The sequence below is a fragment of the Barbatula barbatula genome, assembly GCF_947034865.1.
Source record: "Barbatula barbatula genome assembly, chromosome: 23".
In the NCBI taxonomy this organism is placed as follows: domain Eukaryota; kingdom Metazoa; phylum Chordata; class Actinopteri; order Cypriniformes; family Nemacheilidae; genus Barbatula; species Barbatula barbatula.
The window spans coordinates 2,848,507-2,875,477 of NC_136786.1; the positions used below are offsets into that span (position 1 = coordinate 2,848,507).

Sequence of the window (26,971 nt, forward strand, 5' to 3'; positions counted from 1 at the left end):
AGTGTCTGACTCTGCCCAGGGAGCTAGAAAGCTCGAGAAAGGAAGGACAGAATTCTAACATACAGTTGACGGAGTTGCTTTCAATATTATAAAACAGTGTTAAAATTGTTAAACTGTGTTTAACATGGTAAATGTAAAGATTTTAGGGTTTGTTTCTGAATGATCATCAGAATGATGATTCAGACTTTCAACCGCCACTGATTTATATTAGCTTCTACAAGCCTTTTATGTTGCTTCAATTGGAACATTAAATCAAGAACAGTAACAGCAACTTTTTCTCTTCGCCATCTCAGATTATTTGGTGAATTTTCACAGAACATTCAGGACTCCTTAGGGCCAGCTTGCCAGATTGCTGGAAAAGCTAAGCCAGTATGATTTTGCTAGTGAGCACAGGGCTGGAAAACACCATTAAAATGCTTATGCAATGTCAAGATGTCGACAATGTGTGTAACTGTTACCAGAAAAGGAAAAGTTTCCGATGTAGAATTGTAGAAAAATACAACTAGATCTGACTAGGCCTGTCGCGATAGTCAATATATCGACTTATCGTGCAATATATGGAAATGAGTGCGATCATTTTTGGTGCTGCGATATATTGCGATTGATTTTTTAATTAATTATAATTTTATTCTTTACATAAAATGTCACCAACATTTTACCCGATTGTGCTGCATCGTCTGCTCTCTCTGGCGAAGGTGGGGCTTAAGGCAGTGCATCTATCCATACACACACCTGAGAGGCAGAGTCAGCGGAAAGCGACAGGTTAAGAGAAGTGAAGCCACTGCGTTGTAAAGTGTTTCATGGCAACTACAGACAGTTTGGAAGAACAAGTCCCAATGGATTTAGTTTTAAAGCCGCAATCTTCAGCATTTTCCGTCAGTGCAAATACAAACGTGACAGCGTGAAATTGCGCACACTCACAGAGAGCGTAACTCGCCATTTCTTTCTCTGAATCTGCCTGACAATTATAAATAAATTTGCAGATATGGCCAGTTGAGGCATCTCTGCCTCTGTGAGACACTTTAAAAGTCTAAACCCACTTTGTTAAACATTTTACTTTGTTTTGTTCTAGTTTTTGTTAACTGCACTGCACTTTTTTAAACAAGGGTGTCTTTATTATTATTTATTTGAGTTTCTTTAATTAATATTTTTTGACAATGTCTAAATATTCTTAAGAATAAAACGTTCTTTGTTCTTTGAAAGAGTACTTGCATTTGTATGCTATTATATTGTAATACTGTCATTATATAATCAGTAGCATTAAACAGTTTTAAAATGGCAATAATATTGCATATCGCTATTAATTTGGTGCAATATATCGCACAACAAAAAGTAGTTATCTTGACAGTCCTAGATCTGATAACACACTAAACACAAGTAAGGGTACATACTGTATTGTGTCCGTGAGATGAGTATCATGGAAGAGTCATGGAAATCTGTGAGAGGAGAGGGATCCAGAATATCCTCTCGCATGCCACCCACGATTGTTCCTCGGGTCCGTACCCCTCCAAGTCCACCAGGTATTCCAAGCGAACGCCTGGTCGCCTGGAGTCGAGGATGGCTTCCACTCGATAGATTTTCTGCAAGACATCGAGTGGTGGAGGAGGAGGTGGTTCTCCTAAGGTATCCGGCTCTGTGGAGGAAACAGAAACAGGGTCATGATATGGTTTGAGGAGTGAGACGTGGAAAGAAGCTATTCTATAGTGGGCAGGGAGTTGCAGACGATAAGTGACTGGGTTAACCTGGGGCAGTATGGGGAAGGAACCAATGAACTTTGGACTCGGGTGGACAACCAACCAATTGCCCAGGTTGGTACGGTGGAGTGGGGGAGCGTCTGGTGTCAGCGTACCTCTTCTACCTGCGGACAGCTTGCTGCCGGTTTTAGTGGGCTGAGTCCCATAGCCTCTCGCTTTTCCGAAACCAGTGGCTGGCACCATAGAAGGATCTCCTGACCAAGGGAACATGGGGCCGAGTATGCACTGAAACGGACTGAGTCTGGTGGAGGTCTGACGTAAATAGTTTTGGGCATACTTGGCCCAGGCTAGGTAACTGTGCCTTGCTGATGATCACGGCAGTAGGATCTCAGGTACCTCCCAATATCCTGTATTTTCCACTCAGCTTGGCCGTTGGCTAGGGGATGATAAGGTTAGACTGAACGTGATGTTGAGGTGTTAAAAGACTGCTTTCCAGACTCGTGAAATGAACTGGGGCCCCTGTCCGAGAATATATCCTCTGGCAACCCGTAGTTGCGAAACACATGGATAAAATGCGCACCCACTCCGGATGGGGTGATGAGGTTATATGAGCTTCAGAGATAGTTTAGTGAAGATAGTGGCATTTCTGAGTTGCCTCAATGCCGCTATAAATTTCCAGCTGAACCTGAAGCTAAAAGGGCTTTTCCTGGAACAGACAAATGAGGGGTAGTAACTATAACATTAACATGGTTAAGATAAAAGGACATAATGGGTTCTCACCATAGGACCAGTGGCTATCATATGGCCCGTTCCTCCACAATACAAACAAAGCCGTTGGCTGAAACGGCAGGCTCATTCCTCACGAGACAGGCAATATTGATCGACCTCCATTTTGAATCCCACGGAGTCCTCATGAATGGCTAAGTGAGTTTGAACGGTGGGTTCCTATCCTTGCTGGAAAATGTGATTACAGCAGTTTCATTCCAACCAGAATTTGCCGCCAGGGTTCTGAGCAGGATGGCACACTCTGCTTCAGACGATTTTCCTTGCTTTAGTCAAATTAACTGATTCTGCGAGGAGAGAAGATTAAAAGATTGTCCAAACACTGCATTGAAGTGTCCAAAACACGCCGTCAATGTTTCCTTGAGAGGACCACTGGCTTCCGAGACGTTCTTTGCCCGACTTAGGGCCTTACCCGTGAGCAGGGAGATTACATGGGCAATCCAGGCCTTTTCCATAGGAAAGAGTTGAGGTTGCATCTCGAAGTACAGTTGACACTGAAGTACAAACCCACTGCATTCCTCCGCAACTCCAGAGTATTGGGTAGGGACGGCCTTGGGACTTAATACTGCACCAGGTGTAGAGGCAGGAGGGTGTAATTGAGTTTGGAGCAGATGAGTTAGTCTCGCATCTCTCACAGTGGAGCTAAAGTCAAGTCAAGTCAAGTCAACTTTATTTTTATAGCACTTTTTACAAATTTCATAGTTACAAAGCAGCTGTACAAGAAAACATTGACTATAAGCTAAACATAAAAGGTTATGCAAGTCAAAACACAGGTCAAATATCAGAAACTCTATAAATTCCTACATGCAGTGTTAATTAAATAAGACTATAAAATTCGAGCAGCCCCCCCAGCCAGGCAAACGTCTCGGTTACGTATGTAACCTCTGTTCCCTGATGGAGGGAACAAGACGTTGTGTCGAAGCCGACAGATGGGGTTCGCCCTTGAAAACCAATCATCTCTGACTATTTTGAAAAGGCAAATGAAATTGGCGAATGAAATTTGCATGCCGGGCTCCGCCCCCGGATATCCTGGTATAAAAGGGGAGCCGGCGTGCTCATTCATTCACCTTTTGTGCTGAGGAGCCTGAGAGCATCTCGTGACTGCTGCAGCGGACGGCTATCGTTGTGGCATGAAGGACACAACGTCTTGTTCCCTCCATCAGGGAACAGAGGTTACATACGTAACCGAGACGTTCCCTTTCTGTCGGTCTCTCGACGTTGTGTCGAAGCCGACAGATGGGGTTCCTATTGAAAACGCCACGGCACTAGCCGCATCACAATCTCCAGCGAAGCGACGTTGACCGGCCTAGGCGAGTCAGACGTAAGCGTTCTCGCGAAATTGTAACCTTCCAGTGGGCAGGCAGGGGCTCCCAGAGCTTTTGGCAAAGATGAGTAGCCCCTGCCCTCGGCCACCACAGACGGAGGCCTTGTTCTCTAAACGAGAAGCCGTCCGGTACTGTAGGGCTACTGGGTAAGCGCTGTTCCCTCAATGTGGACGTGCGCTACGGAGACCACTTCCCACCCTAGGGGGGAATACAGTGGAGACACCAACATGGTCTCACCAAATAGGGGAGAACTCATGGGAGGTATGTGCGGAATGCCGCAAGGTGGATGTCCACCTGGGGGAGGTCATGGGTTGCCACGCGGGGAACCATCTCATGACGACATCTCAGACGGAACCACCCTAGTGGGTGGTTACTACGTGTGGGGCACTAGGTCCGGTTAGAGCTATATGTAATAACTCAGCTTGATACCCGGCCATAGGCGGCAGGGCTGCTCCGCCGAGCCCGCCGCCCTGAGTGCTTATTGATGGATGGACGGACTGCCTATTCTTCACCCTTGGGGAAAGCGCACTGATCCACCTAAGAAGGGGAATGGCGCTATGCGCAGGCGTACGCCCCACGACTGCTGGTCGCACCTGTTGGCAAGACTCGAGCTGCCGACTCCCCACGGAGGTTTGCAAGCCTCTGCGAGGTATAGCGTAGCCCAACCCGCAACTCCACAGATGTCTGCCAGAGAGGCGCACTGAGCCGATGCCCATTAGGAGGCCACACCCCGAGCGGAGTGTACCATCACTCAAATGGGCACGGGCTAGGATCGGCACGCCGTAGTGACGGCGTGTGCGACCCTGCGACAACTCTCCTCGGAGACAGCACTCCCGTTGCTGACCTCCATAACAGACAAGAGCTGCTCAGGGCCTTGAAGCCCTCCGTGTGGTTCGAGTAGAGGCGCAATGCGCTTACCGGACACCCCACGTACAGGTTGGGTCTTTCTCCCGGTGTGGGAGTGCCTGCAAGTTCACCACCTAGTTCCCAAAGGGGGCGGCGGAACTTTGGGCACGTAAGTCGGCCGGGGTCTCAGGATCACGTGAGAGTCACCGGGCCTGAATTTAGGCAATCGGTGGACACGGAATGCTTGCAGGTGCCTCACCCTCTGGATGGACTCGAGCCCCAGCAGGAGAGCCACCCCCCCTCGCAGAACGAGGAAGGGGGCTCTCCGCAGGGCCCGAAAAAAGGGGACCCAAAGGTCCACCTTAAGGTCCCCAGAGGGTACGGGGCGCGGACGAGGCCTTAGCCCCTCGCGCCCTAGAGGAACCTAATAATCAGGTCATGCCGCCCCAGAGGCTCACCAGCAACTGGTACGTGATAACCGCGACAGCGGGTACCCACGCTCCAATGTGGAAGGGGAGATTACTCCCCAGCCTCTCCTGCAATAGGACAGCACGTTCCTGAGCGAGCAATTCCGCGGGTCTTCTCCTCGAGAAGAGCACCAGGACGAGAAGGGGCGCCACTTAAAGGCATCCAGCCTTGTGGGCATGGCCCTTGCCTGAGTGACAGTCTCCACCACTGTGGGGGGTAAATCATCCAGGAACTCCTCGTCCCATCCAGGAGCCAGACCCAGAGGTCCGGCTCGAATGCCACAACGTGTCCATTCCCTGCGTGTAGGCCCTTCGCCAGGGGATTTGGCCAGGGGGAGTTGTCGTCAGGAGTATTAGCTCCGAGGACCAAGTGTAGTTGGGCCCGTAAGGCGCAACTAGCAGCACTTGATACTCCCTTCCCAGACCTTGCACAGGACCTGCGCAATAAAGCTCACTGGGGGGAAGCGTAGTTCTGCTTTTCCCGCGGCCAGCTGCGCGCTAGGGCCTCGGTGTCGAGGGGGGAGCCTCGACCAGGGAGTGCCCAGCGGAACTGGGTGGTGTTCAGGGAGGCAACAGGTCCACCTGTGACCGCCCAAACCACACCCAAGCCGGCCGCAGTGGTGGAGTCGTCACTTCCCACGAGGTGTCAACTGACGAGAGAGCGCTTGGCTGTCTGGTTCAGGACACCCGGTGGGCATGTGACCTGCAGGGGCTTTGCCACCTGCTGTCTCCACCAGGGGTGGAGTCGTCACTTCACACGAGGCGTCAACTGACGAGAGAGCGCTTGGCTGTCTGGTTCAGGACACCCGGTGGGCATGTGACCTGCAGGGGCTTTGCCACCTGCTGTCTCCACGGGAGGAGGTCTTTTGGCGAGTTGCGATGACTGCAGCGAGCGAATGCCACCCTGAGGTTTAGTACGCTACGTCGGTCGTGCTGTCCGGGCCAGTATGCTGGCTCTGCACGAGAGGCCGGAGCCTCATCAGTGCAAGCAGGACAGCTAGCAACTTGAAGGCAGTGATCTGCCAACGCAGGCGGGGGCCCGTCCAGCGTCCCGACACTGCGCGCCCGTTGCACACCGCACCCCGTAGAGAGGCCTCTGTCGTTACCACGACCGGCCTCAAGACCTGCTCGGGGTTAGGATGCGACGGCAGCAGGCGTAATGACGATACGCCTACTGCCAGTGCGCCACGCTCTCCAGGGAACTCATCTCTGTAGTCAGTGCTGTCGCGGTCCCATGTGCGTCAACCCGAGGGGGACAGGCCACCCCCGAGGACACCATGCCCAGGAGCCTCTGAAACTGATTTCAGGGGACCGCTGGCTGCTGCCTGAAAGTTCAAGCAGCTCAGCACTGACTGTGCGTGCTCGTGAGAGCCGTCATGGAGACAGTGTTGAGTTCTCTACCAGGAAAAAGGGGAGCTTAGCGCCAGGGAAAGCTGCTCTCTTTTTCCCGGCTGACCCGTTACTGACATGCCAGCCCCTCGACAGTGCCGAGGGAAACTGTACATGAGAGTATGCGGTCAGTTGTCATGAACCACTCCTGGCGTCTGACAGACACCAGGACGTGCTTCTGCGCCTCCTGAACGGCACCCTTGCAAGGTGCTGCTCAAGGTCTGCAGCGACCCCTGGTTTTGGGGATGATGAAGTGCGGCTGTAGAAGCCACTGGACATCTCGGCCGAGGGGACGGTTCGATCGCCTTCGCCAGAGGGGTGGCAGCCCCGGCCTGGAGCACAGGAACATCCCTGCCTCTGCTGAGGTAAGAGGATGCCCGAAGTCCGGCGGAGGTCTGGCGAACTGGATCGAATGCCGAGACGGACCACACTCCCAGCCACCGTGATGGTTTGAAATGCTAACCAAGCACCCAGGGACCTCACAGGGGGGGCTGCAATCTGCTTCATCAACCCGCGGGGGTTGGTTCAATGACTAGCAGTGCTGGTCCCCCCAAGGGGAACGGCTCCGCTAAATCACCTGCCAGGCGATGGCGCAGCTCGACGCACCGTCGAAGCGAGAGTGCTGAGGGCTGCTTTATACTCGTCATTGCGTGCCGCCACGACGCAACGTCGAGTTGCCGAACACCATCTTTCAGAGGGTGAGAGCGGCTGCAAGTGGGACCCAGAGAGAGACCTCTCCTTGTGAGAAGGCGGGCACTAGGCCCCCGAAGGGGCCCAGAAGGTGTTTGGGACGCGGCAGGGACCGCCCCAGTCCGACCATCCAGCAACCAAGGCTGGGTCGGGCCCGATGGTTCAATCTCTCTAGGTGGTCCTTCTCTCGACGTCTTCCTCCGGGGGGCCACCTGCGGGGGCACCAGAACCGGAGTCGACGCTGGAGAAGGCCAGGGCTGCTGGGGGCAGACCACGTGCGAGACCTCGACGGGATGCAGGATGGCCATGGCGTAAGAGTGGAGGCAGCTTGGTCCACGGCACTGCCAGCCTCAACACCAGAGATGTCGAGACCTTACATGCCCTGGACGGTGAGCCTAGGTCAAGCTCCCCAGGTGGCCACCGTCTGCGGATACCCGCGACTGCATGCTCCACCCAGGGTGCATTGACATAGTCCCTAGCTGCCTCCCCGCCCCGAGGGAAGAGAGGGCGATAGAGTCAGCTAGACGGAAGCACGCCGAAGGGGGCGCTCCAGGTCCTACTGAACTCCTTATGCAGCTCGGTAAAACTTGGCACTTGAGCCGGGCACGGCTTGGAGTCGGGCCCAATGTGCGAAGTACCCAGCCGCGAGCACCAGGGCTGCACCGCAACCCGACGCTCACGGCGGTCCGAGCGAGCATGGCTGACATCTTGACGTCTGCTCTCACCTGTGCTCGACCTCCCGAGGGAGGGAGCTTCAGGGAATCGCCAGAGTCTGATGCCAGCAGGTCGCGCTCCGATGTTGCAAGAGACACCTCATCTCCACGGCTCGTGTCCGAGCGCATGGCTGAGGAATAAGATGGCTTAGGACCATCCTTGGGGAACTGCTAAACAAGCGAGACGGGGCGCGAGCGGTCCGCGAGCCGACCGGCTGACGGATTAACGCTCACGATAATCCCCACATCACCCTCGCTGCTCGCCGCCGCTGACGGCAGGGCCGTAGCCGCTGCGGTCACAGAACGGGAAGCAAACAAGGTGGCGGCTTGCTCTTGACAGAACATAGCCAACGTGACGCAACGTCTGAATAGCCGTCCGCCCGCATTGACGCAACGTCTGACTAGCCATCGGCGCGCAGTGACGCAACGTCTGAATAGCCATCCGCGCGCAGTGACGCAACGTCGGACTGCCATCCGCGCGCAGTGACGCAACGTCTGAATAGCCATCCGCGCGCAGTGCGGGCAGGACGAATCCACGAGGCTGCCACAGTGGTCGGACCCCCGAACACTTGCGACAACCACCGTGTCCGTCCCTGTCCTCGATGAGTGTACTGCACCCAAGAGATCAGCGGGCAATGCCATGCTGAGAAAATTGCTCTATTAGAAAAATACCTCAGGAACTGCCAGGACGCCCAGGGGAATCTCCGCTGCACCGCGTCGTAGAAATCGGCAATTCAAAGAATGTCATCAGATGCGAAGGCTCCGAAGAACAAAAGGTGAATGAATGAGCACGCCGGCTCCCCTTTTATACCCGGATATCCGGGGGCGGAGCCCGGCATGCAAATTTCATTCGCCAATTTCATTGGCCTTTTCAAAATAGTCAGAGATGATTGGTTCTCAAGGGCGAACCCCATCTGTCGGCTTCGACACAACGTCGAGAGACCGACAGAAAGGGAACAGTGCAAATCAGTATGCAAATGGAACCCAAAACTCCATTGGAGGAGAAAAAAAACTCAGAGGGAAAACAGGCCTGACCAGGCAAAAGCTGTAGCCTCTGCACAAGCTCGACAGTGCTCGCACAACAAGGCAAAATGAAAAACTTAGATTATAGCGGCTGAAGTTTGTAGAGACGCCACTTCCTTTGTCCACCTCGATCATCACAGCATTTGTCAGGTCTGGGTATGGATTGCACCCTGCCTGCTCTGGTAACCTTGGACTGCGTCCTGAGTGCTCTAGCAACCTTGGAACAATGAGACAAGACTGGCTGAGAGTAGAGTACTGTTCTGCACTCTTTGATGCAACAAATGCATCAGTTGTTATTGGAAGTGTTCCTGGTTCCGGTTGATCTAACTAGTGCAGCCTAAACCTTCGGTATATATATATTATGATAGTGTAGTGTATGCAAGATTAAAAAGATGCGTCTTTAGTCTAGATTTAAACTGACAGAGTGTGTCTGCCTCCTGGACACTCAAGTAGTGAGGAGCTAAACCATGCAGGGCTTTTTAGACAATAAGCCAGATTTTAAAGTTAATGCAATGCTTTATAGATAACCAGTGCAAGGTTGACAGAACCGGGCTGATATGCTCATACTTTTTTGTACGTGTAAGAACTCAAGCTGCCGCATTTTGGACCAGTTGGAGTTTCTGTAATAGGCCTGCAGCGCAACCACCTAATAGTGCATAACAGTAATCTAGTCTTGATGTCATAAAGGCATGAATTAGCTTCTCTTCATTTGATGGTGACAGCATGTGACGTAGTTTAGATACATTTTTAAGATGGAAAAATGCTATTTGTACAGGTGTTGGCGACCTGGTTCTCAAATGAACGAGTACTATCGAATAAAACGCCAAAATTCTTTGCTGAAGATGAGGGTTTTTATGGAACGTCCATCAATAGTTAAGCAGTATTCTTGGTTGTTACGTATGGCGGTTTTCGGTCCAATAAGTAACAATTCAGTTTTGTCCGAGTTCAGTAAAAAAAAATTGCTACTCATCCACTTTTTTTATATTGACTATGCATTCCACTATTCGAAGGTAATATAAAGTTGCGTATCATCAGCATAACAATGAAAGCTGACTCTGTCTCGCTTTATTATTTCTCCTAGAGGTAGCATGTAAAATGCGAAGAGCATAGGCCCTAAGACTGAGCCCTGTGGTACACCGTACTGGGCTTGCGATTTGCGTGATACCTCATGGTTTATTGCTACATATTGAAAATGGTGGCATAAATAGAAGATCTATAACGATCTAAGCCATTTCAAAGCTATTTCCTTAATACCGACATAATTTTCGAGTCTACATCTAAGCTGAGATGTCTTCTAGGCAGGCTGTTATGCTCAGTGAAAAGTACAGAGAATTCATCTGCAGTTAAAAATGGAGTTGCCAGGGGAGGAGGAGGGCAAAGAAGAGAGTTAAATGTTTTGAAAAGCTGCCGAGTGTTAGGTGCATTGCTCACCTTGGTGGTATAAAAATGCATTTTAGCTGTGTTAACACTAGCAGAGAAACAGGAGAGAAGTGACTGATAGTCCCTTAGGTCAGCAGGATTCTTGGTCTTTTGCCATTTCCTTTCAGCAGCCCTGAGTGTGACACCCTCATGGAGGATGTCAGACAGCCAAAGACAGGAGGGGGTTGCACGAGCTGTTCTGGAGGACAGATGACAAAGGTTATCTAGACAGGATTCATGTGTATTGCAAAAGGTGTCGGTGGCAGTGTCAGCATCTAGAGATGCAAATATGGAGAGAAGAGTGTCTGTCACTTTAGCAGAGAGGGTCCTGGGGAGAGAGAGCGAAGGTTCAGTCTAAAATAAACAGGTGTTGGTGTAATGCATGTAGAGAGGAGCATGGTGAAAGGGGGGTGGAAAAACTACGACAATACTGAGTTGAGTGGGAGAAGTGATATTAACAGTGGGTATGAGCAGAGGGTGTGGCTGAGTCCTCAGGACAAATCTGTCTCAATAAGACCTAGAATGTGAATATCAAACTGGCAAGCAAATACATGGATGAAGTCCGTCTTGTTCACAGCTGACTGGCAGTTCTAGAGACCCGCAGATAGATTCAGAGGTGTGGAAGTGTGAATGGGACGGCGTGAGAGTGAACGAGTTAAGCCTTGTGTCTTGGGCGAGAGCAGTGTCTGCGGTGGAATACAGGAACGAACTGGAAACATGTGATGTTAGTATACAGTTATATATAATGATGTGCCTTGCCAGTGAATCTGCTCAGTGGAGTCACAGTCACAAGTCTTTACTCTCATCGGTCTTCACACAAGGAGGGCTGCATTACCGCGCAGAGGCACTGCTTAAGTGTGTGTTGAGATTAGCACAAACAGAATAGAGCTAAACACGCCTTCTCGATTAGCAAAACAAAGCCTGAACGACTTTAATGGGCCACGGATCAAACAGCGATCAACTAGCTCAGTGCTTTTAAGTGAAAAACTACAATGTCTTGCCGTAATGACCGACTAATGGCAACTTAATTGTGACTTCAGTAACTGCAAAATATTCACCATATCGCTCTTAGTAAGTAATAGGATCTTCTCCATCCAATTTTAGGAATTCTAATCTGATTGGGATCTTGAAATATACTGGACTAAGTGAACTATGGTCTGATAAGGTGACGTTTGAACATGGGGTTGACATAATGCCTCTAGATGACTGCCCCACTGACCTTAGTTGATCATCTCTACGTTTTAGAAAATCTGTCACTGACTGATCTAATTCTTGAACTTTAGATTTTAAAGTGGCTCTGAATTTTGTACATTCGTTGGTAAATCTAGTGGTTAATTAATTCTCCTGCTGTCTTACTTGCTTGACAGAACTCTGCATTGTTGGGCCGTATGTTCTAGGGTGTATTAAATGATGGTTATTCTGTCGCTCTGCTCCTTCAACTGATGCTGTACATCCTTGTAGTGAACATACGCTGAATATCCTAATTCCTCCATCCTACAATCCATTTTGTGCATTCTAGAAGCCATGGCCATCGTTATGAGACTTTCGTCCTCTTCCTCCAGTTGAGGTGGTGGAGGTAACAACATGTCGTTGAATTCACAATCTTGATTTGTATCTTTTACTTCGGTTTCTTATACACTAATATGAGAGTGACTGAGATCTTGCATAGGCTCACGTCAAGTAGTGAAGGACTCTTGGGATAATCTGTGAGTATAGGATCATCACCCTCTGTCTCACTGTGCGTGGTGGCCATTTTGTAACAAAGGGGATTCGGATAACTTGTAGCTTCCTAATCTTATATACTGTTTGCATACAATACACTGGGGAATTTCTTAATAACCTAAACAACTTGATCATGGTAAGTAATATCAGCATTGTGTTCAATTTATTAAAATTAAGAGGGGAATTCCTTCTGTGGAGGTCCCTGGTCGGGCGACAAATGTATGTAACACTTTTGTTTTAGTGATGCATAAGAATTAAGGGAGAAATTAAATTTTACCACGAGTCAAGTGTATTAAGTGAAATTGAATATATACAAACAAATAACAAACATAAGCACATTCCATCTCAAACATATATGAGAGTCTTTCTGTCTATAAATACCAATGGGACACAAAGTTCCTTTGAGATGAAAGAAATCCCTTTAAAGTAGTTGTAATCCTTGGTGACATGAACAATGTCCATGCTAGTTGAACCATCCACTAACATTAAGCTTTTTCATTGCTCCAAGCTTAAACACCATATGGCTGTTCCTCATACACATACTAGTTGAATTAAAAGCACAAGTTGAACATTTACTGATGATGAATCATCTGTAAAAGTTAGCAAATCCCAGAAATCGTTGGAGTTCTGTGACATTGGTGGGATGTGGCCTATGGTTCACTGCGTCCACCTTCCCCTGATCCATACAAACTGAATTATTGGAGATGTGGTATCCAAGGAAGTGGATTGACTTGGTATGGAACTCACATTTCTATAGCTTGAGGGAGAGGTGGGTCTGACGAAGCTGTTGTAACACTCGGGAGACGTGGGAGATGTGTTTTGGTAGAGTTTTTGAATATATGAGGATGTCGTCGATGTAGACGATGAGGAACGTACTGATTGAGCATGTCTCTGAAGACATCTCATTCATGAAACTTTGAAATACGGCAGGTGTGTTTACAAGTCCTAAGGGCATGACAAGGTATTCATATTGTCTCGAGGGAGTTATAAAAGCAGTTTTCAATTAATCCCCGGGCTAAATACGGATGAGGTTATATGAGCTGCAGAGATAGAGTTTAGTGAAGATAGTGGCATTTCTGAGTTGCTTCAATGCCGCTATAAATTTCCAGCTGCATCTGAATCTAAAGGGCTTTTCCTGGAACAGACAAATGAGGGGTAGTTACTATAACATTAACATGGTTAAGACAAAAGGACATAATGGGTTCTCACCATAGGACCAGGCGGTCGCATTGGACAAGTGGCTATCATATGGCCCGTTCCTCCACAATACAAACAAAGCCGTTGGCTGAAACAGCAGGCTGATTCCTCACGAGACAGGCAATATTGATCGACCTCCATTTTCAAATCCCATGGAGTCCTCATGAATGGCTAAGTGAGAACATACACAAGTTGAACATTTACAATATTACGAAGAATATGCAAAAAACGATTTCAATCGCACACAGTATTCCTAAGCTCCAAAGTATGTAGAAATATACCATAAATTCATTACCCACAATTCATGAGATGAGAGATAAATAGACAATGAATACAAAGTAGAAGATGAAGAGGAACCCTCTGTACCAAACAGAGAATAAACATGTGCTTAGCATAAATGTCACCCAAAACCCATTCCATATGTTCACAACTGTTACATACAGGTGCTGGTCATATAATTGGAATATCATCAAAAAGTGGATTTATTTCACTAATTCCATTCAAAAATTACACACAGACTGATATATTTCAAATGTTTCTTTCATTTTGATGATTATAACTGATAACTAAGGAAAACCCCAAATTCATTATCTCAGAAAATTTTTATATTGTGAAAAGGTTTAAAATTGAAGACACGTGGTGCCACACTCTAATCAACTTATTAACTCAAAAAATCTGCCTTTTAATGGTCTCTCAGTCTAGTTCTTTAGGCTACACAATCATAGGGAAGACTGCTTACTTGACAGAAGTTCAAAAGATTGACACCTTGCACAAGGAGGGCAAGACACAAAAGGTCATTGCAAAAGAGGCTGGCTGTTCACAGAGCTCTGTGTCCAAGCACATTAATAAAGAGGGGAAGGGAAGGAAAATATGTGGTAGAAAGAAAGTGTACAAGCAATAGGGATAACCGCACTTTGGAGAGGATTGTGAAACGAAACCCATTCAAAAATGTGGGAAAGATTCACAAAGAGTGGACTGCAGCTGGAGTCAGTGCTTCAAGAACCACTACGCACAGACGTATGCACGACGGTTTTCAGCTGTCACATTCCTTGTGTCAAGCCACTCTTGAACAACAGACAGCGTCAGAAGCGTCTCGCTCTGCTAAAGACAAAAATAACTGAACTGCTGTTCTCTGATGAAAGTAAGTCCAGCCAGAAGCGCATTGCAATAATCCAGTTTGGACAAGACAAGAGCCTGGACTAGGACTTGCGTAGAGTGCTCTGGTAGGAAAGGTCTAATTTTCCTAATGTTGTAGAGGATGAATCTACAGGACCGGGTGGTGCTGGCAACATGACTTGAGAGGTTAAGCTGATCATCAATTACCACCCCCAGGTTTCTGGCTGTGCTGGACGGTGTAATAGCTGATGAGCCTAGTTGAATGGAGAGGTTGTGGTGAATCTTTGGGTTGGCTGGGATCACAAGAAGTTCCGTTTTTGCAAGGTTTAGCTGCAGGTGATGATTCTTCATCCAAAGTGAGATGTCACTCAAGAATGCCGTGATACGTGCAGAGACCGTCGGATCGTCCGGTGGAAATGACAGGTAGAGTTGTGTGTCGTCCGCATAGCAGTGATAGGAGAAGCCTTGCTTCTGAATGGCAGAGCCGAGGGTTGTCATGTAAATGGAGAAGAGTAGCGGTCCAAACACTGAGGCCTGTGGCACCCCCGTGTTGAGCTGTTGGGACGAGGAGACATCATATCTCCATGATACTCTGAATGACCTACCAGAGAGGTAAGACTTGAACCATTGCAACGCCATCCCAGAGACACCCATAGCACTGAGAGAAGACAGGAGGATGTGATGATTGACAGTGTCAAAAGCAGCAGACAGATCCAGTTAGATAAGTATGGATGACTTGGATGATGCCAGTCTCAGGGCTTCGATGACTGCGAGCAGTGCAGTCTCGGTGGAATGACCGCTCTTGAAACCAGACTGATTACTGTCCAGGAGGTGGTTCCACATGAGAAAGGAGGAGAGCTGGTTGAACACAACTCGCTCCAGAGCTTTGGCAATGAAGGGAAGAAGGGAAACCGGCCTGTAGTGTTCTAGCAGTGTAGGGTTGAGGTTGGGTTTCTTCAGCAGCGGTGTGATGCGGGCCTCTTTGAATGCTGTGGAAAATGTTCCAGTGGTGAGCGAAGAGTTGATGATGTGGGTCAGAAAAGGCACAACTGCTGGAGAGATGGCCTGGAGGAGATGGGTGGGGATGGGATCCAGTGGGCAGGTGGTAGGGTGGTGATTGATGGTGTCGAAAGTCTCCTTGAGATCCAGGAACACAGCTCCAACAATCCCACCTCAGTCCAACAAAGCTCTGATGTTTTGAGCAAGTAGCAGTTTTGGTGGAATAATTGGCTCTAAAGATAAACTGCACAGGGTGGAGAGCATAGGGTGTGTTGTTTAGATGGTGAATAATTTGTTTTGGTATCAGTTTCTCTGCGATCTTAGACACTGTGGGCAATAGACTGATGGGTTTGTAGTTTGACTTGGAATGAGGGTCTCCACTTTTAAAAATGGGAACAACAACAGCTGATTTCCACATGCTTGGAAACATATCCATACCAAAAATATCTTTACATCTAGATGGTCTGAGTGATTTAATGGTATCTGATACCTCTGACTCTGGGAGATTTATTAAACTGAAAACGGATTGACTTGTGTCTATTGAAGGACAGTATGTATTCTCAGGTGTAAAACAGCTTCAGAATCAATAAAATAGTGGTTAAATTGCCTCTGCTACAACCGGAATGTCGTTTGTTAGTATTGCTCTTTGCAGCAATCACCTGTCATTTTTCTTAGCTGATTCCATATTATTTTAGCATTTCCATTCGATTTTTCAACTAGAGTGAGGAAGAAATCTGCCTTTGCTTTTCTTAATAATCTTATAACTTTATATCTCAACATGGTGAAACATACTCTGATATGAGTTGATTTAGTTTTATGTGCTATTTTTAGGGCTTGATCTCATTGTATGATGGCTGGGTTAATCCAGGGTACAGTGGTTTTATGTTGCTAGTCCTGGATTTTTTGTGGGAATTATTTTATAGTCTTTTTTGTAATCCACTAAAGATAAAATGTCATGCCATTTAATTTGGTTAGCTGCAGCTAAAAGTTTTGATATTTTTTTAGGAATTGTAATAATTCTGCATGTTAAAATAATGATGATCTTAGCATCAAGTCATCACCATAACGAGAGGATCTTACTAGCGGCCAAACAGGCAGTGGCCATGCTACTCTAGAGGCGAGTAGGCTGCCCAACTCCGTAAGGAGCACTGGGAAGCGCTACCCCCTCGACTGAGTGTGGAGCACTTGATACAAGGGTTCACCTCGTGAGGGAAACTCACATATACTGGGCTTTAATACGAGCTGCCCCAGCGGGCTCGTAACCCTGAAGTGCTTAGTGATGGATGAAATGCCTATACTTCGTTCAGTAGAGGAAATAGGGAGCCTTGAATAGCGTACTTACTTGCCTGAAGAGGGGAGAAGGCGCTTCGCAGGCGTACGCCCAGCCGCCATTGGTCTCACTCAAGACCCGGTCCGACATCGGTTCTACAGCCGTTTGAGAATGCTGGATGCAGCGCAACCCGCAGCTCTGCAGATGTCTGCCAGAGAGGCGCCCTGAGCCAGTGCCCATACGGAGGCTACAACCTGATGGAATGAGCGTCGCTACAGTTGGAAGGGGCCTGAGATCGGTTAGCCAAGATATGGCATCCCCTTATAGAGACAGTGGCCTAGTGGTTGGTGCTCTTGAGTGACCGTGCTCACGACTACGGGGCCAGACATAGAGGTTCCAGAGGTCTGGTTTTGGGAGCCAGACCGTGCCCTTCTCAGTGGAATAGGTGAGGGGGAGTGGCCATCAGAGCGTGAGCTTGGTTGGGCCAATCGGTCGCAACTAGCAGATTTAGATACTCCTCTTCACTGGCTCCGCACAGTACAGGTCCACTGGGGGGGGTTAGGTAACCAACAATATCGCACAAAACACACGTCGTGATGGAAAAGGTAAGCTGGAAGAAGGCTTGTCTAACATTTTAGGCTAGAACATTTAAAATATAGCCCATCGTATACATATTGATGCAGTCAAACCATTATTAGATTAGATTAGTTATATTCAACTTTATTGTCATTACGTATACAGTAAGTTAGTGCAGTTATGAAAGTGGTGCATTAGTGCAAATGAGCATTCAGTAGCATGGCAGCCCTGTAGTGCAATGTAAACAATGATATAGCAGCAATGAAGTTAAAGGTAAGAGAGATAGTGGAATCAGTGGGGGGAAGAGTTCAATAATTAAACAGCTCTGGGAAAAAAGCTGTTTCTTAGTCTGCTGGTTCTTGTCCGGAGGCACCGGAAGCACCTACTGGAAGGCAGGAGAGTAAACAGTCTATGAGCGGGGTGAGAGGAGTCCTTGAGAATGCTGCGAGCTCGACACAGACAGTGTTCCTTCTGGGTGTCCTCAATGGGAGAAAGTGTAGTCCCTGTGATGCGCTGGGCTGTTTTCACCACCCGCTTCAGTGCCTTGTGCTCAGCTACAGAACAGTTCCCGTACCAGACTGTGACACAGTTGGTCAGGATGCTCTCTATCGTGCAGCGATAGAAGTTCACCAGGATAGTTGAAGACAGTTGGTTCTTCTTCAGTGTCCTCAGAAAGAAGAGACAATGGTGAGCCTTCTTGACCAGGCATGTGGTGTTGGTGGTCCAGGACAGGCCCTCCGAAATATGAGTCCCCAGGAACTTAAAACTGGAAACACATTCAACAGCCATCCCATTAATGTGGATGGGGTCTGGTGTGCCTCCTTTTGCCTTCCTGAAGTTCACGATGATCTCCTTTGTCTTGGAGGTGTTAAGTAGCAGGTTTTTGTCTGAGCACCATGTGGCCAGGTGCCGGACCCCCTCCCTGTATGGAGTCTCATCGTTGTTGCTGATGAGACCAATCACCGTTTTATCGTCTGCAAACTTGATGAAGGAGTTAGATCCGTTCACAGGCCTGCAGGCGAGTGTGAAAAGTGAGTAGAGAAAGGGGCCAGTACGCAGCCCTGTGGTACACCAGTGTTGAGGGTGGTGGTGTTGGAGCAGATGTGGCCTAACCTAACAGGCTGAGGCCTGTTCGTCAGGAAGTCCATAATCCAGTTCCAGGTAGAGTTGTTAATGCCTAGGTTTCCAAGTTTGATGATTAGCTTGGAAGGGATGACGGTATTGAAAGCCTACAAACAGCATGTCTACAAACAGCATGCGTGCATAAGTGTCCTTATTGTCCAAATGTGTGAGCACAGAGTGCAGCGCCATGGACACTGCATCATCTGTGCTCCTATTGTTACGATAGGCAAATTGGTTTGGGTCCAGTGTGGGTGGTAGAGAGTCCTTTAGGTGTGCCAGGACCAGCCGCTCAAAGCACTTCATATCAATGGGTGTGAGTGCTACAGGGTGGTAGTCGTTCAGGCACGTCGGGTTAGAATGTTTTGGAACAGGCACAATGGAGGTGGATTTAAAACATGCTGGAACCGCTGCTTGGGCGAGGGACAGGTTGAAGATGTCCGTGAAGACCCCAGCGAGCTGCTCCGCACATGCCCTGAGTATGCAACCAGGGATGCCATCTGGGCCAGCAGCCTTGCGTGCGTTGATCCAGCTTAGTGAAGTGTGAACATCAGTGGAAACAAAGGGAAATGTTAAAGGGTATGGGAAGATTGAAGATGTATTTCTTTATTTTATTTTAAATGATATACTTTCTAGTTACATTAATAATGCTACATGTAATTTGTGCTGGTTAATTATGAACAATGGGTAAACTGGGGGGGGGCATATGATCTCACGCCAAGCTTTTGATAAAACTTGAGAACCCTGTACTTATTTTTTATTTTGCCTTGTTGTGCAAGCACTGTCGAGCTTGTGCAGAGGCTGTAGCTTTTGCCAGAGGGTAACTGGAATCCCATGGTTTGCGTTTTATATTTCTCCAATGGAGTTTTGGGTTCCTCACCACCATTTGCATACTGTTTTGCTCTGTGTGCCTGATAGAATAAAAAAACAATTAACACTACATTTAATTTATAATCTGTTTCATATCTGACCTGTTTTTCTTTCTCCGTATCTTAGTTTGTAGACCAAAACAACATATGTTCTAACACACTATTTCAATGGTCAGGAAAGACAAAACATTTTTTTTATAAAATATAAACCTGTTCATTCCCAACAAGATATTTTTTACACATGAAATAAAGTGAAAGTGATGACAGTAATAAGTGAATGTTTAATTCTCCTCTGGTGAGATTGTGTCAGATTTAATGTGTTCATCTGTTATTTACACACGATGTTCATCTAAAGCTGCATTACTTTAAATCAGTTGTAGACGTAGAACACTAATCGTTGTTCATTTACTCTGTAACTTAACTCAGTCAATGCAACAAGATTACTTTTTTCAGATGATTTAAATGAGTCAAGTTGAGTGAACAAATCTTTTTCACAGTTAAGTTACTCCCTTAATTCTCACAAAGTGCCAGCAACATGCCCATGGACACTGCCTACTAGCGACCATGTGTAATAGCACGTCGGCACTGACAACACCACACACGTATAAATAAAAAGTCAAGTGTTGCCGTAGAGGCATTACCATAAATTGCTCTTAAGACATGACACACAAACACAAGGCAGTAATCCTTGAATATATATTTACATAGTTGTTTTTGTTCCAGTTGCCACAACCATGGATGAGGTGAGAAGATATCAGCATGGAGCAAAGCTTTTGAGAAAGCAGGGCTTCCAAGAAATGTTGTCATGAAACTGCTCCGAGACAGGCAGGTCAGATCCAAATGCAGCTTTATTTAAAACAATGTTCAAACAGGCAGTGATCAACAACAGCGTATGGTATGTTAGGGAATATCCAGAATCGTCAACGGTCACAAGCAGAGATCAGGGCAGGCAGCAGGGAATCGTAATCAACATAAAAAAGTCCAAGGTAATACACAGAAGACTTAATACAGGAACCGCTCAGAAATGTAGACAGGCTAACAAGACTTCGCAGTGTGTGAATAAGTGCACATGGTATATATAGAGTGAGATTAACAGGGTGATGAGATACAGGTGAATGTAATCAGTGATGAAGAGTCCGGGAAGTGTGTTATGGGAGATGTAGTTTTGTGAGTGAATGATAAGTTTGATGTGGAGTGCCCTCTGGTGGTTTTCAAGGGCACTCCAGCTGGTGATTGTTACAGTTGTGAAAGACAATCCAAAAATTCACATGGTAGACAAAACTCTCCAAGATCAGTTTAAAGTAAACTTTGAGATACACTCATCTCCTTTACTCTCAAGAAAGACTGAAAGTGAGCAAGATGATGTTAAATGAATATGTGTGTTAACTAAAAAATTGTTAACCAAAAAGGTTATTTCATTATTGACTTTTGCACTGTTTTTGAAAATTGATAATGGCCTAGTTTGCTGTTGCAAAATAAAGTTAAGACTTAACATATAGTTTATTAAACTGTTAAAGATCTGTCTTTTTTTGCCAATGTAGTGATTTTTTTCTCTTTTTGATTTTCACATCTTACTTGGAAATGGTTAATATAGTAATTCCTAGAATTGTTTAAACTGCTTTGAGTATGTTGTTTTTCAATAAAGCAGATTTCTTTCTCTGATGCACTTGTAGCAGGCATAGCTTCTTCTTCTTCTTCTTTTTTATATGGCGGTTGGCAACCAGCTTTTTGGTGCATTACCGCCACCATCTGGACTGGAGTGTGGATCAAATGGTCATCCTACACTTTCCTAAATTCTTTTAAATAACCCAGTTACCTTCAAAAAAGAAAACAAAAAGGAAAAACAAATTTCACCTGATTCTCTTTGCAGTATATCATTCAAATTTAATGTCATCTGGATTTCCCCAAGTTGTGAGATAAATCTTTGTCTGGCTTGATGGTACTCAGGACAAAACATAATTACATGCTCTATGGTCTCTTGACTATTACAATATTTACACATTCCATCAACATGCTTTTTCATGGTAACTAATGTTCTGTTTAATCCTGTATGTCCTAGCCTCATTCTGGACACCACATCTTCTTCTTGCTTGCTTCTGCATGTATTCCTGCTCCTCCCCACCTTTCCTTGAATACTATGCAGGTGTCTTCCAGACTGTTCGTTATCCCATACAAATTGCCATTTTTCATTTATTTTAGCTTTGATTATACTTTTGACTTCAGCTTTGCTGTATTTAATATTCAACTCTACATCAGACTTCCCTGCTGCTTTCTTTGCACATTTATCTGCTAATTCATTACCTCCTACACCTATATGAGCTGGTACCCATATAAATGTAATACTAATACCAGACTTAAGCAGATTGTTGGCTAATTGCATTACTTCATATACTATGTCCTGTCTAGACTCAGAGTGACAACGTTTAAGGCTTATTAAAGCTGAGCTAGAGTCTGACGCAATCACAGCTTGCTTAGGTCTATTGCTCTCTACCCACAATAAGGCCAGCAGGCATAGCTGCCTAGTTACTTGTGGTAACAACCTGAGTACGAACTGAATGGTGATCACCTAATTAGATCCAGGTGCGTTATAGGTGCGTGAGCGTGTATAAGGAATGTTCCTGCGTGTGTTGACCATTGCAAACTTGGACGCCGTTTCTCTGAGTTGCTCCAGCATGGGGAGCTTTGATCTGAACCGCATTTGGTGCACCTCCCGGGCTCTTTATCCATCGTGGTTTGATGTTGGAAGAGCTGATTTATTTATAATCAGCTTAGGGGATCAAGAGCTTGCAATATGTTCGTGTGATTACAGAGAGCTGATTGGAACCGTGACCTGGGCTTCCTCTTCCTCTTGATCTTTTCCCTTTTTTTGGTCCTTCCTTTTGTCTCTTTGGGCACCTGGTTGCGCGATGCCGCGGCGTTTCACCTTGCCTCGCCTTGCCTCATTTGCGTCTGTTGGACCAGCCTGCATTGAGTGGACTTAATACTCGGGTCTCACAATCTCCCGATGTCAATTCGTGGGGCCGTTTGGGACCAGCCCGCATACATCTGGAGATTGTGAGACCCGAGAATTAATCCATGTGGCGTTTGATCACCTCCGCACTGTTTCAACTGGAGGACCGTGTTTGTGGGGTTCGTATGGTATCATCGTTGGGTGAATGAACTTTTAAGTTGATGTGAGTTGTCTGCGTGTGTTTGGTTGCTGCTAAAGTGTGTGTGTGTGTTTTGAGTGTGTCCACGAGAAAAATAAGTGTTAATGTGAATGATCCTATCAAGTAAACCCTGTTTTGTGGGTTTATATTGTTAATGGACTGTATAATGTGATTGTATCTGTTGTTGTTGCTTTATTTTAATGATCAACTTTATATTTTTATATATTTAGTTTTTTGATTTGTGACAATTTGATTTCAATTGGAACGTTGTTGGACTGGCTAGGAAGGAGTGCTGGCCACTCTAGGTCCAAATTAATGTGTACCCTTGTTCACTGAGTGCTTTGATTATACTAATTTCTCTGTCACCTGAATGCACATGTGCTTGTGGTGAAGTGAGTACATTAGTGTACGGTTGAAGTGCATAGTGAAGTGGAATTGTGTAGGTTTGTTATTTCCTCCTGCAGTCTGACATGTTCTATTAAATTGTATGATTGCTTTTGTTTATTTTTTTCATTTTGAATCTATATGAATCCCTTGTCTACTGGATTGTGTGTTACTTTTTATTCTATATTCACATCTGTCGTATCCTTGTGGTAACGAACCTGTGTCCTTATTGGACCATTATTTTCCCTGGGTGAAATTCCCAGGGTGGCGTAGTCAGTGTTGTAATTATAATTGAGTCCAAAATAACAAAACCCACCCCTTCGGTGCTTCACACTGAAGTTAATACCAGATTATGAAGTACAGTAGGACAAAAACTGTAGTAAGTCATCCAGTGTTAAGGTTGGCAAAACATTTTAAAATGTTATTGTTAATATGTTGCATAGTAGTAGATGACTGTGTTCTGTTGATAACTTGTATACTTCATACGGTTCTCAACTGTCTCACTTTAATTCAATAGTCATACAATGCATCTACAGATACATAGTGGAGAGTGCCTATTCATGCCTTGTTGATTATAATCCATAGATTACTTGACAAGCAGCAGATAAGTAAATATGTTAGTTGACAATCAAGAGACACTAAACAGATTTAATGTGCCTGAGACCCTTTGTGGATAAAGCTGACATAATATCATGCTCTTGATAATATGTTGATGTTCAACTTACAAGATGGTTACAGCTACAGATAGTTAGTTGAATTTTGTTGTGAGAACATACTGACAGTCAATAGGCAGTATTTGTAAAATAGGTAACAGACAGTTAATTGAAGGTTTGTTACTTCTCTGGTCAAACAGTGTGAATAAATGGAAACTGATGCACTGTTGACACACTACTGAATGGCTACAGATGTACTATCAAAATAGTGTTACCTAGACAGATGTACACATTATATCCACCTCTAGTTTGTAGACAGAGTAATAATATTGAGTTATTTGAACAGAATTTTCTAGCAAGTGTAACCACTAACCTGTCTGTTACAATGAACCTCACCCAACATTTGCAATTCTGACACTTGTTGTTTGAACAGAACCGGGTCTTTCTAGTACTGCCTATCTATTGTACGTTGACTTGGGAACGGAAAGTTCTGTAAACCAACCTTAAATGTACATTTGTAGCAGAGATCTATTGCTTGTATCAATTAATACACGATACAACAGTGATTAAGCTCAAACCAAAAAGTATTAGGTTGTGCCGTTATTATTCGACAGATAATTCCAGTACATATCATTTCGATTAAAACATTTCCTTCCACAAATTCAGTGGTTCAAATTCAACTTGAAATTCTAAGTTCCACATCCGGGAATACCAGAAACAATAGAGCAGATTCTGCAAATGCATGATATCTACTAGCTGCTTGACCCCTTCACCAGCAGGTGGTGCAAGTTCTGAGGAAGATCGAAGCAAGAAAGGCAGATACTTTTTATAATGTCTGTTTGCCACACAGTCCAGTCATCTGCTAGATTAAGTTAATTTATTTGTTCTCATAGATATTGTATGCATCATCAGGAAACAATTTATTGACGCTTGTACTGGCAGCTTTGGCTCAACACTTTCAGCCCTGGAGTGGACATTGAGCACAGGGACAATTCCAGCTGGTCTGGAATCAGTGGATGAGTCATACATTTATAATATTGATGTAATTATTTAAATATCCTACCCGATCTTCTAGTACTGCCTATAGTATCTATGGTACGAGTTTGTTGGTATTTGGCTCACTATTTATACGCATTCATTACATGCATATGCATATGATACATTATTTTGGTATAAAACTAAAGAGGAAAAATAAACAGACAATAGCAGTAGCTGAAATAGTAGTACAACCAGATGTAAGAAGAAGCCATGAACAAATTTTTATCAGAACGTAGAATATTCTACAATATGAATCACTTAGTAAAATAAGCATGTTCTTAAAAACGTAATTGTAAAATGTGTCTTGAATGTAGGATATAAATGTTACTTAAACTACACTTCTTAAAAAAGAAATATAATTGGAAATGATTATGTCTTTTTTTAAATAAAGACAATTATAGCCTATTAGTAGGGGTGTGATGAGATCCGATATCTCGCGAGAGGACAGTATCCTCACGCAATTGGCATGATGGGGTGTTGTGCTCTAAATTGCGAGCATTTTAATCGAATATGCTCCCAAAATTTACCTTATGTGGTTGCACTGTACAGAACACACTAATAACTGAACAATGTGTGTGGCCTGGGGGTTAGAGTGTTGGGCTTGTGATCAGAAGGTTGCTAGTTCAAACCTCAGTGCCAGCAGGTCATGACTGAAGTGCCCTTGAGCAAGGCACCATACCCCTGATTGCTCTGCAGTAATGTGCCACTGTAAAAAACTACTTGTAAAGCGTCTGCCAAATGAATAAATGTAAATGTAACGTTCACGCGCATCTCTCCATTAAGCACAAGTGTATAGGCCTACCTCGTTTCCTGCTGGTAGAAGTCAAGCATTATGCAAAAGCATATAGAGATTTTTGTGTTTTAAGGTGAATAAAGAAACTTTTCCCTATATATTTCATCCTTGAGGATTTATTTGGAAAAGTCTAAATATCTTGTCTCGTTCTCGTAAATCCAGTCTCGTGTCTCGTCTCGTGTCTCGTCACACCCCTACTTATTAGGCTATATGAATTAAAAACAAGCTGAAATACTGCAACAATAGACACCAACCTTACTCACAGCATTGCTTTCCCTTCTGTGTTAGTTCTGGTATTAGTGTATGTGAGAAATATATGATGGGACATCATTAAATTCTAATTGAGCAGATGAAAGTATCTGCATTTCTTGCTTTGTTCTTCGTCAGAACCGACTTGCACCACCTGCTGGTGAAGCAGACAGGCAGCAGGTAGAGATCATGCATTGGCGGAATTGGCACTCTATTGCTTCTCCTGGGTTTCCCTGATCTAAAATTGTGGTAGAAATTTTTTCAACCGAAATAATATGAACTGACACATTTCTGTTGAATATTAAAGGTAGTATTTTAAAACAAGTTAAACATTTTAAATGACAGATAAAAGGTGAATTTTGATTATTGAATTTTAAACATTATACAACCAAATTTAATTGCAGACCCTTAGCATGCAAGCACTGGTTATGCAAATGGTTTATTTTTTATTAGTCGCAAAATACTAATGTAATTAAAATACTGCGATATGCCGTACTGTTACCTTAACCGTTACTTGCCTAATTTAGGAGCTTAAAACTTGATAAACTACATTATTAGAGTAGCTTCTCCAACACTGCATAGATGGAATACAGAATCTTATAATGCAGAATCTTATTATTCAGTAAACTATAATTCATTTATATGTACCCCTTTACCTTTCAGAAGATGGGCAGCTTTTCTCCACAGTGTCTGTGCTGATTAAAGTACTGGATGTCAATGACAATGTTCCCACCCTGTTAAAAGACTATCAGCTCTACGTGTGTGAGGATATGCAGGCAGGAGAGGTACACACACAGTACTTCTGAAAATAATTTGGGACAGACTTGAAAATACTATCCCCACAATAACAACAAAACACAGTAAAGAGCAACTACTTAGAAAAATTCCTAATGATCACATCACCACTTCAATTTAATTTATTTGTATTCACATAGCGCTTTTAACAATGTGTATTGTTTCAAAGCAGCTCTACCAGAGAAAAGAAATAGTAATCACAAAAAGAGACCATCTTTGCTTTTGATGGTGATGGAAGTTGTCTGAGCTAGAGCTAGGATGGTCATTGAGTCCATAGGCTCTCACAGGACTGTTACGTAATCTAGTTACCTCGGGATGGGAAGGAAGGCAGAAGGAGCCCAATTAGCGTAGCTGCTGATCACTACTTCAAAGCAGAAGATATAATAAGCATTTGATTTGTAATATTGCATAGTATGCATTATGTGAATGCTTGGCTAAAAAGATGCATCTTAATCAAAATTTTTATTTGGAGTGTGTCCGAACCCTGAATAGTATCAGGAAGGGTATTTGATTGGTAAATATAGATATCCTAGGTACTATCAATTGTCAGGAGTTTTGGAATCTTAGGAAGCATGATGGTTTGTAGCACGATAGGAGCTCTGTTAGTTAGGGTAGGAGCTAGACCATTTAAGGCTTTAAGTAATTAGACATACTGTATAGTCTATACGATACTTCATGGGTAGCCAGTGAATT

At 45.1% G+C, this 26,971-nt stretch overlaps 1 protein-coding gene across 1 annotated transcript in view; it reads left to right on the plus strand.

The window, feature by feature from the left end:
* Positions 1-26,971, plus strand: part of cdh19 (cadherin 19, type 2) — a gene marked incomplete at its 5' end in the record, with an annotated part of 117,437 nt that overhangs the window by 48,983 nt on the left and 41,483 nt on the right. The window contains one exon of the mRNA XM_079487967.1: positions 26,147-26,268. Coding sequence (XP_079344093.1) covers positions 26,147-26,268 — 122 coding nt within the window. The remainder of the gene's footprint in view (positions 1-26,146; positions 26,269-26,971) is intronic.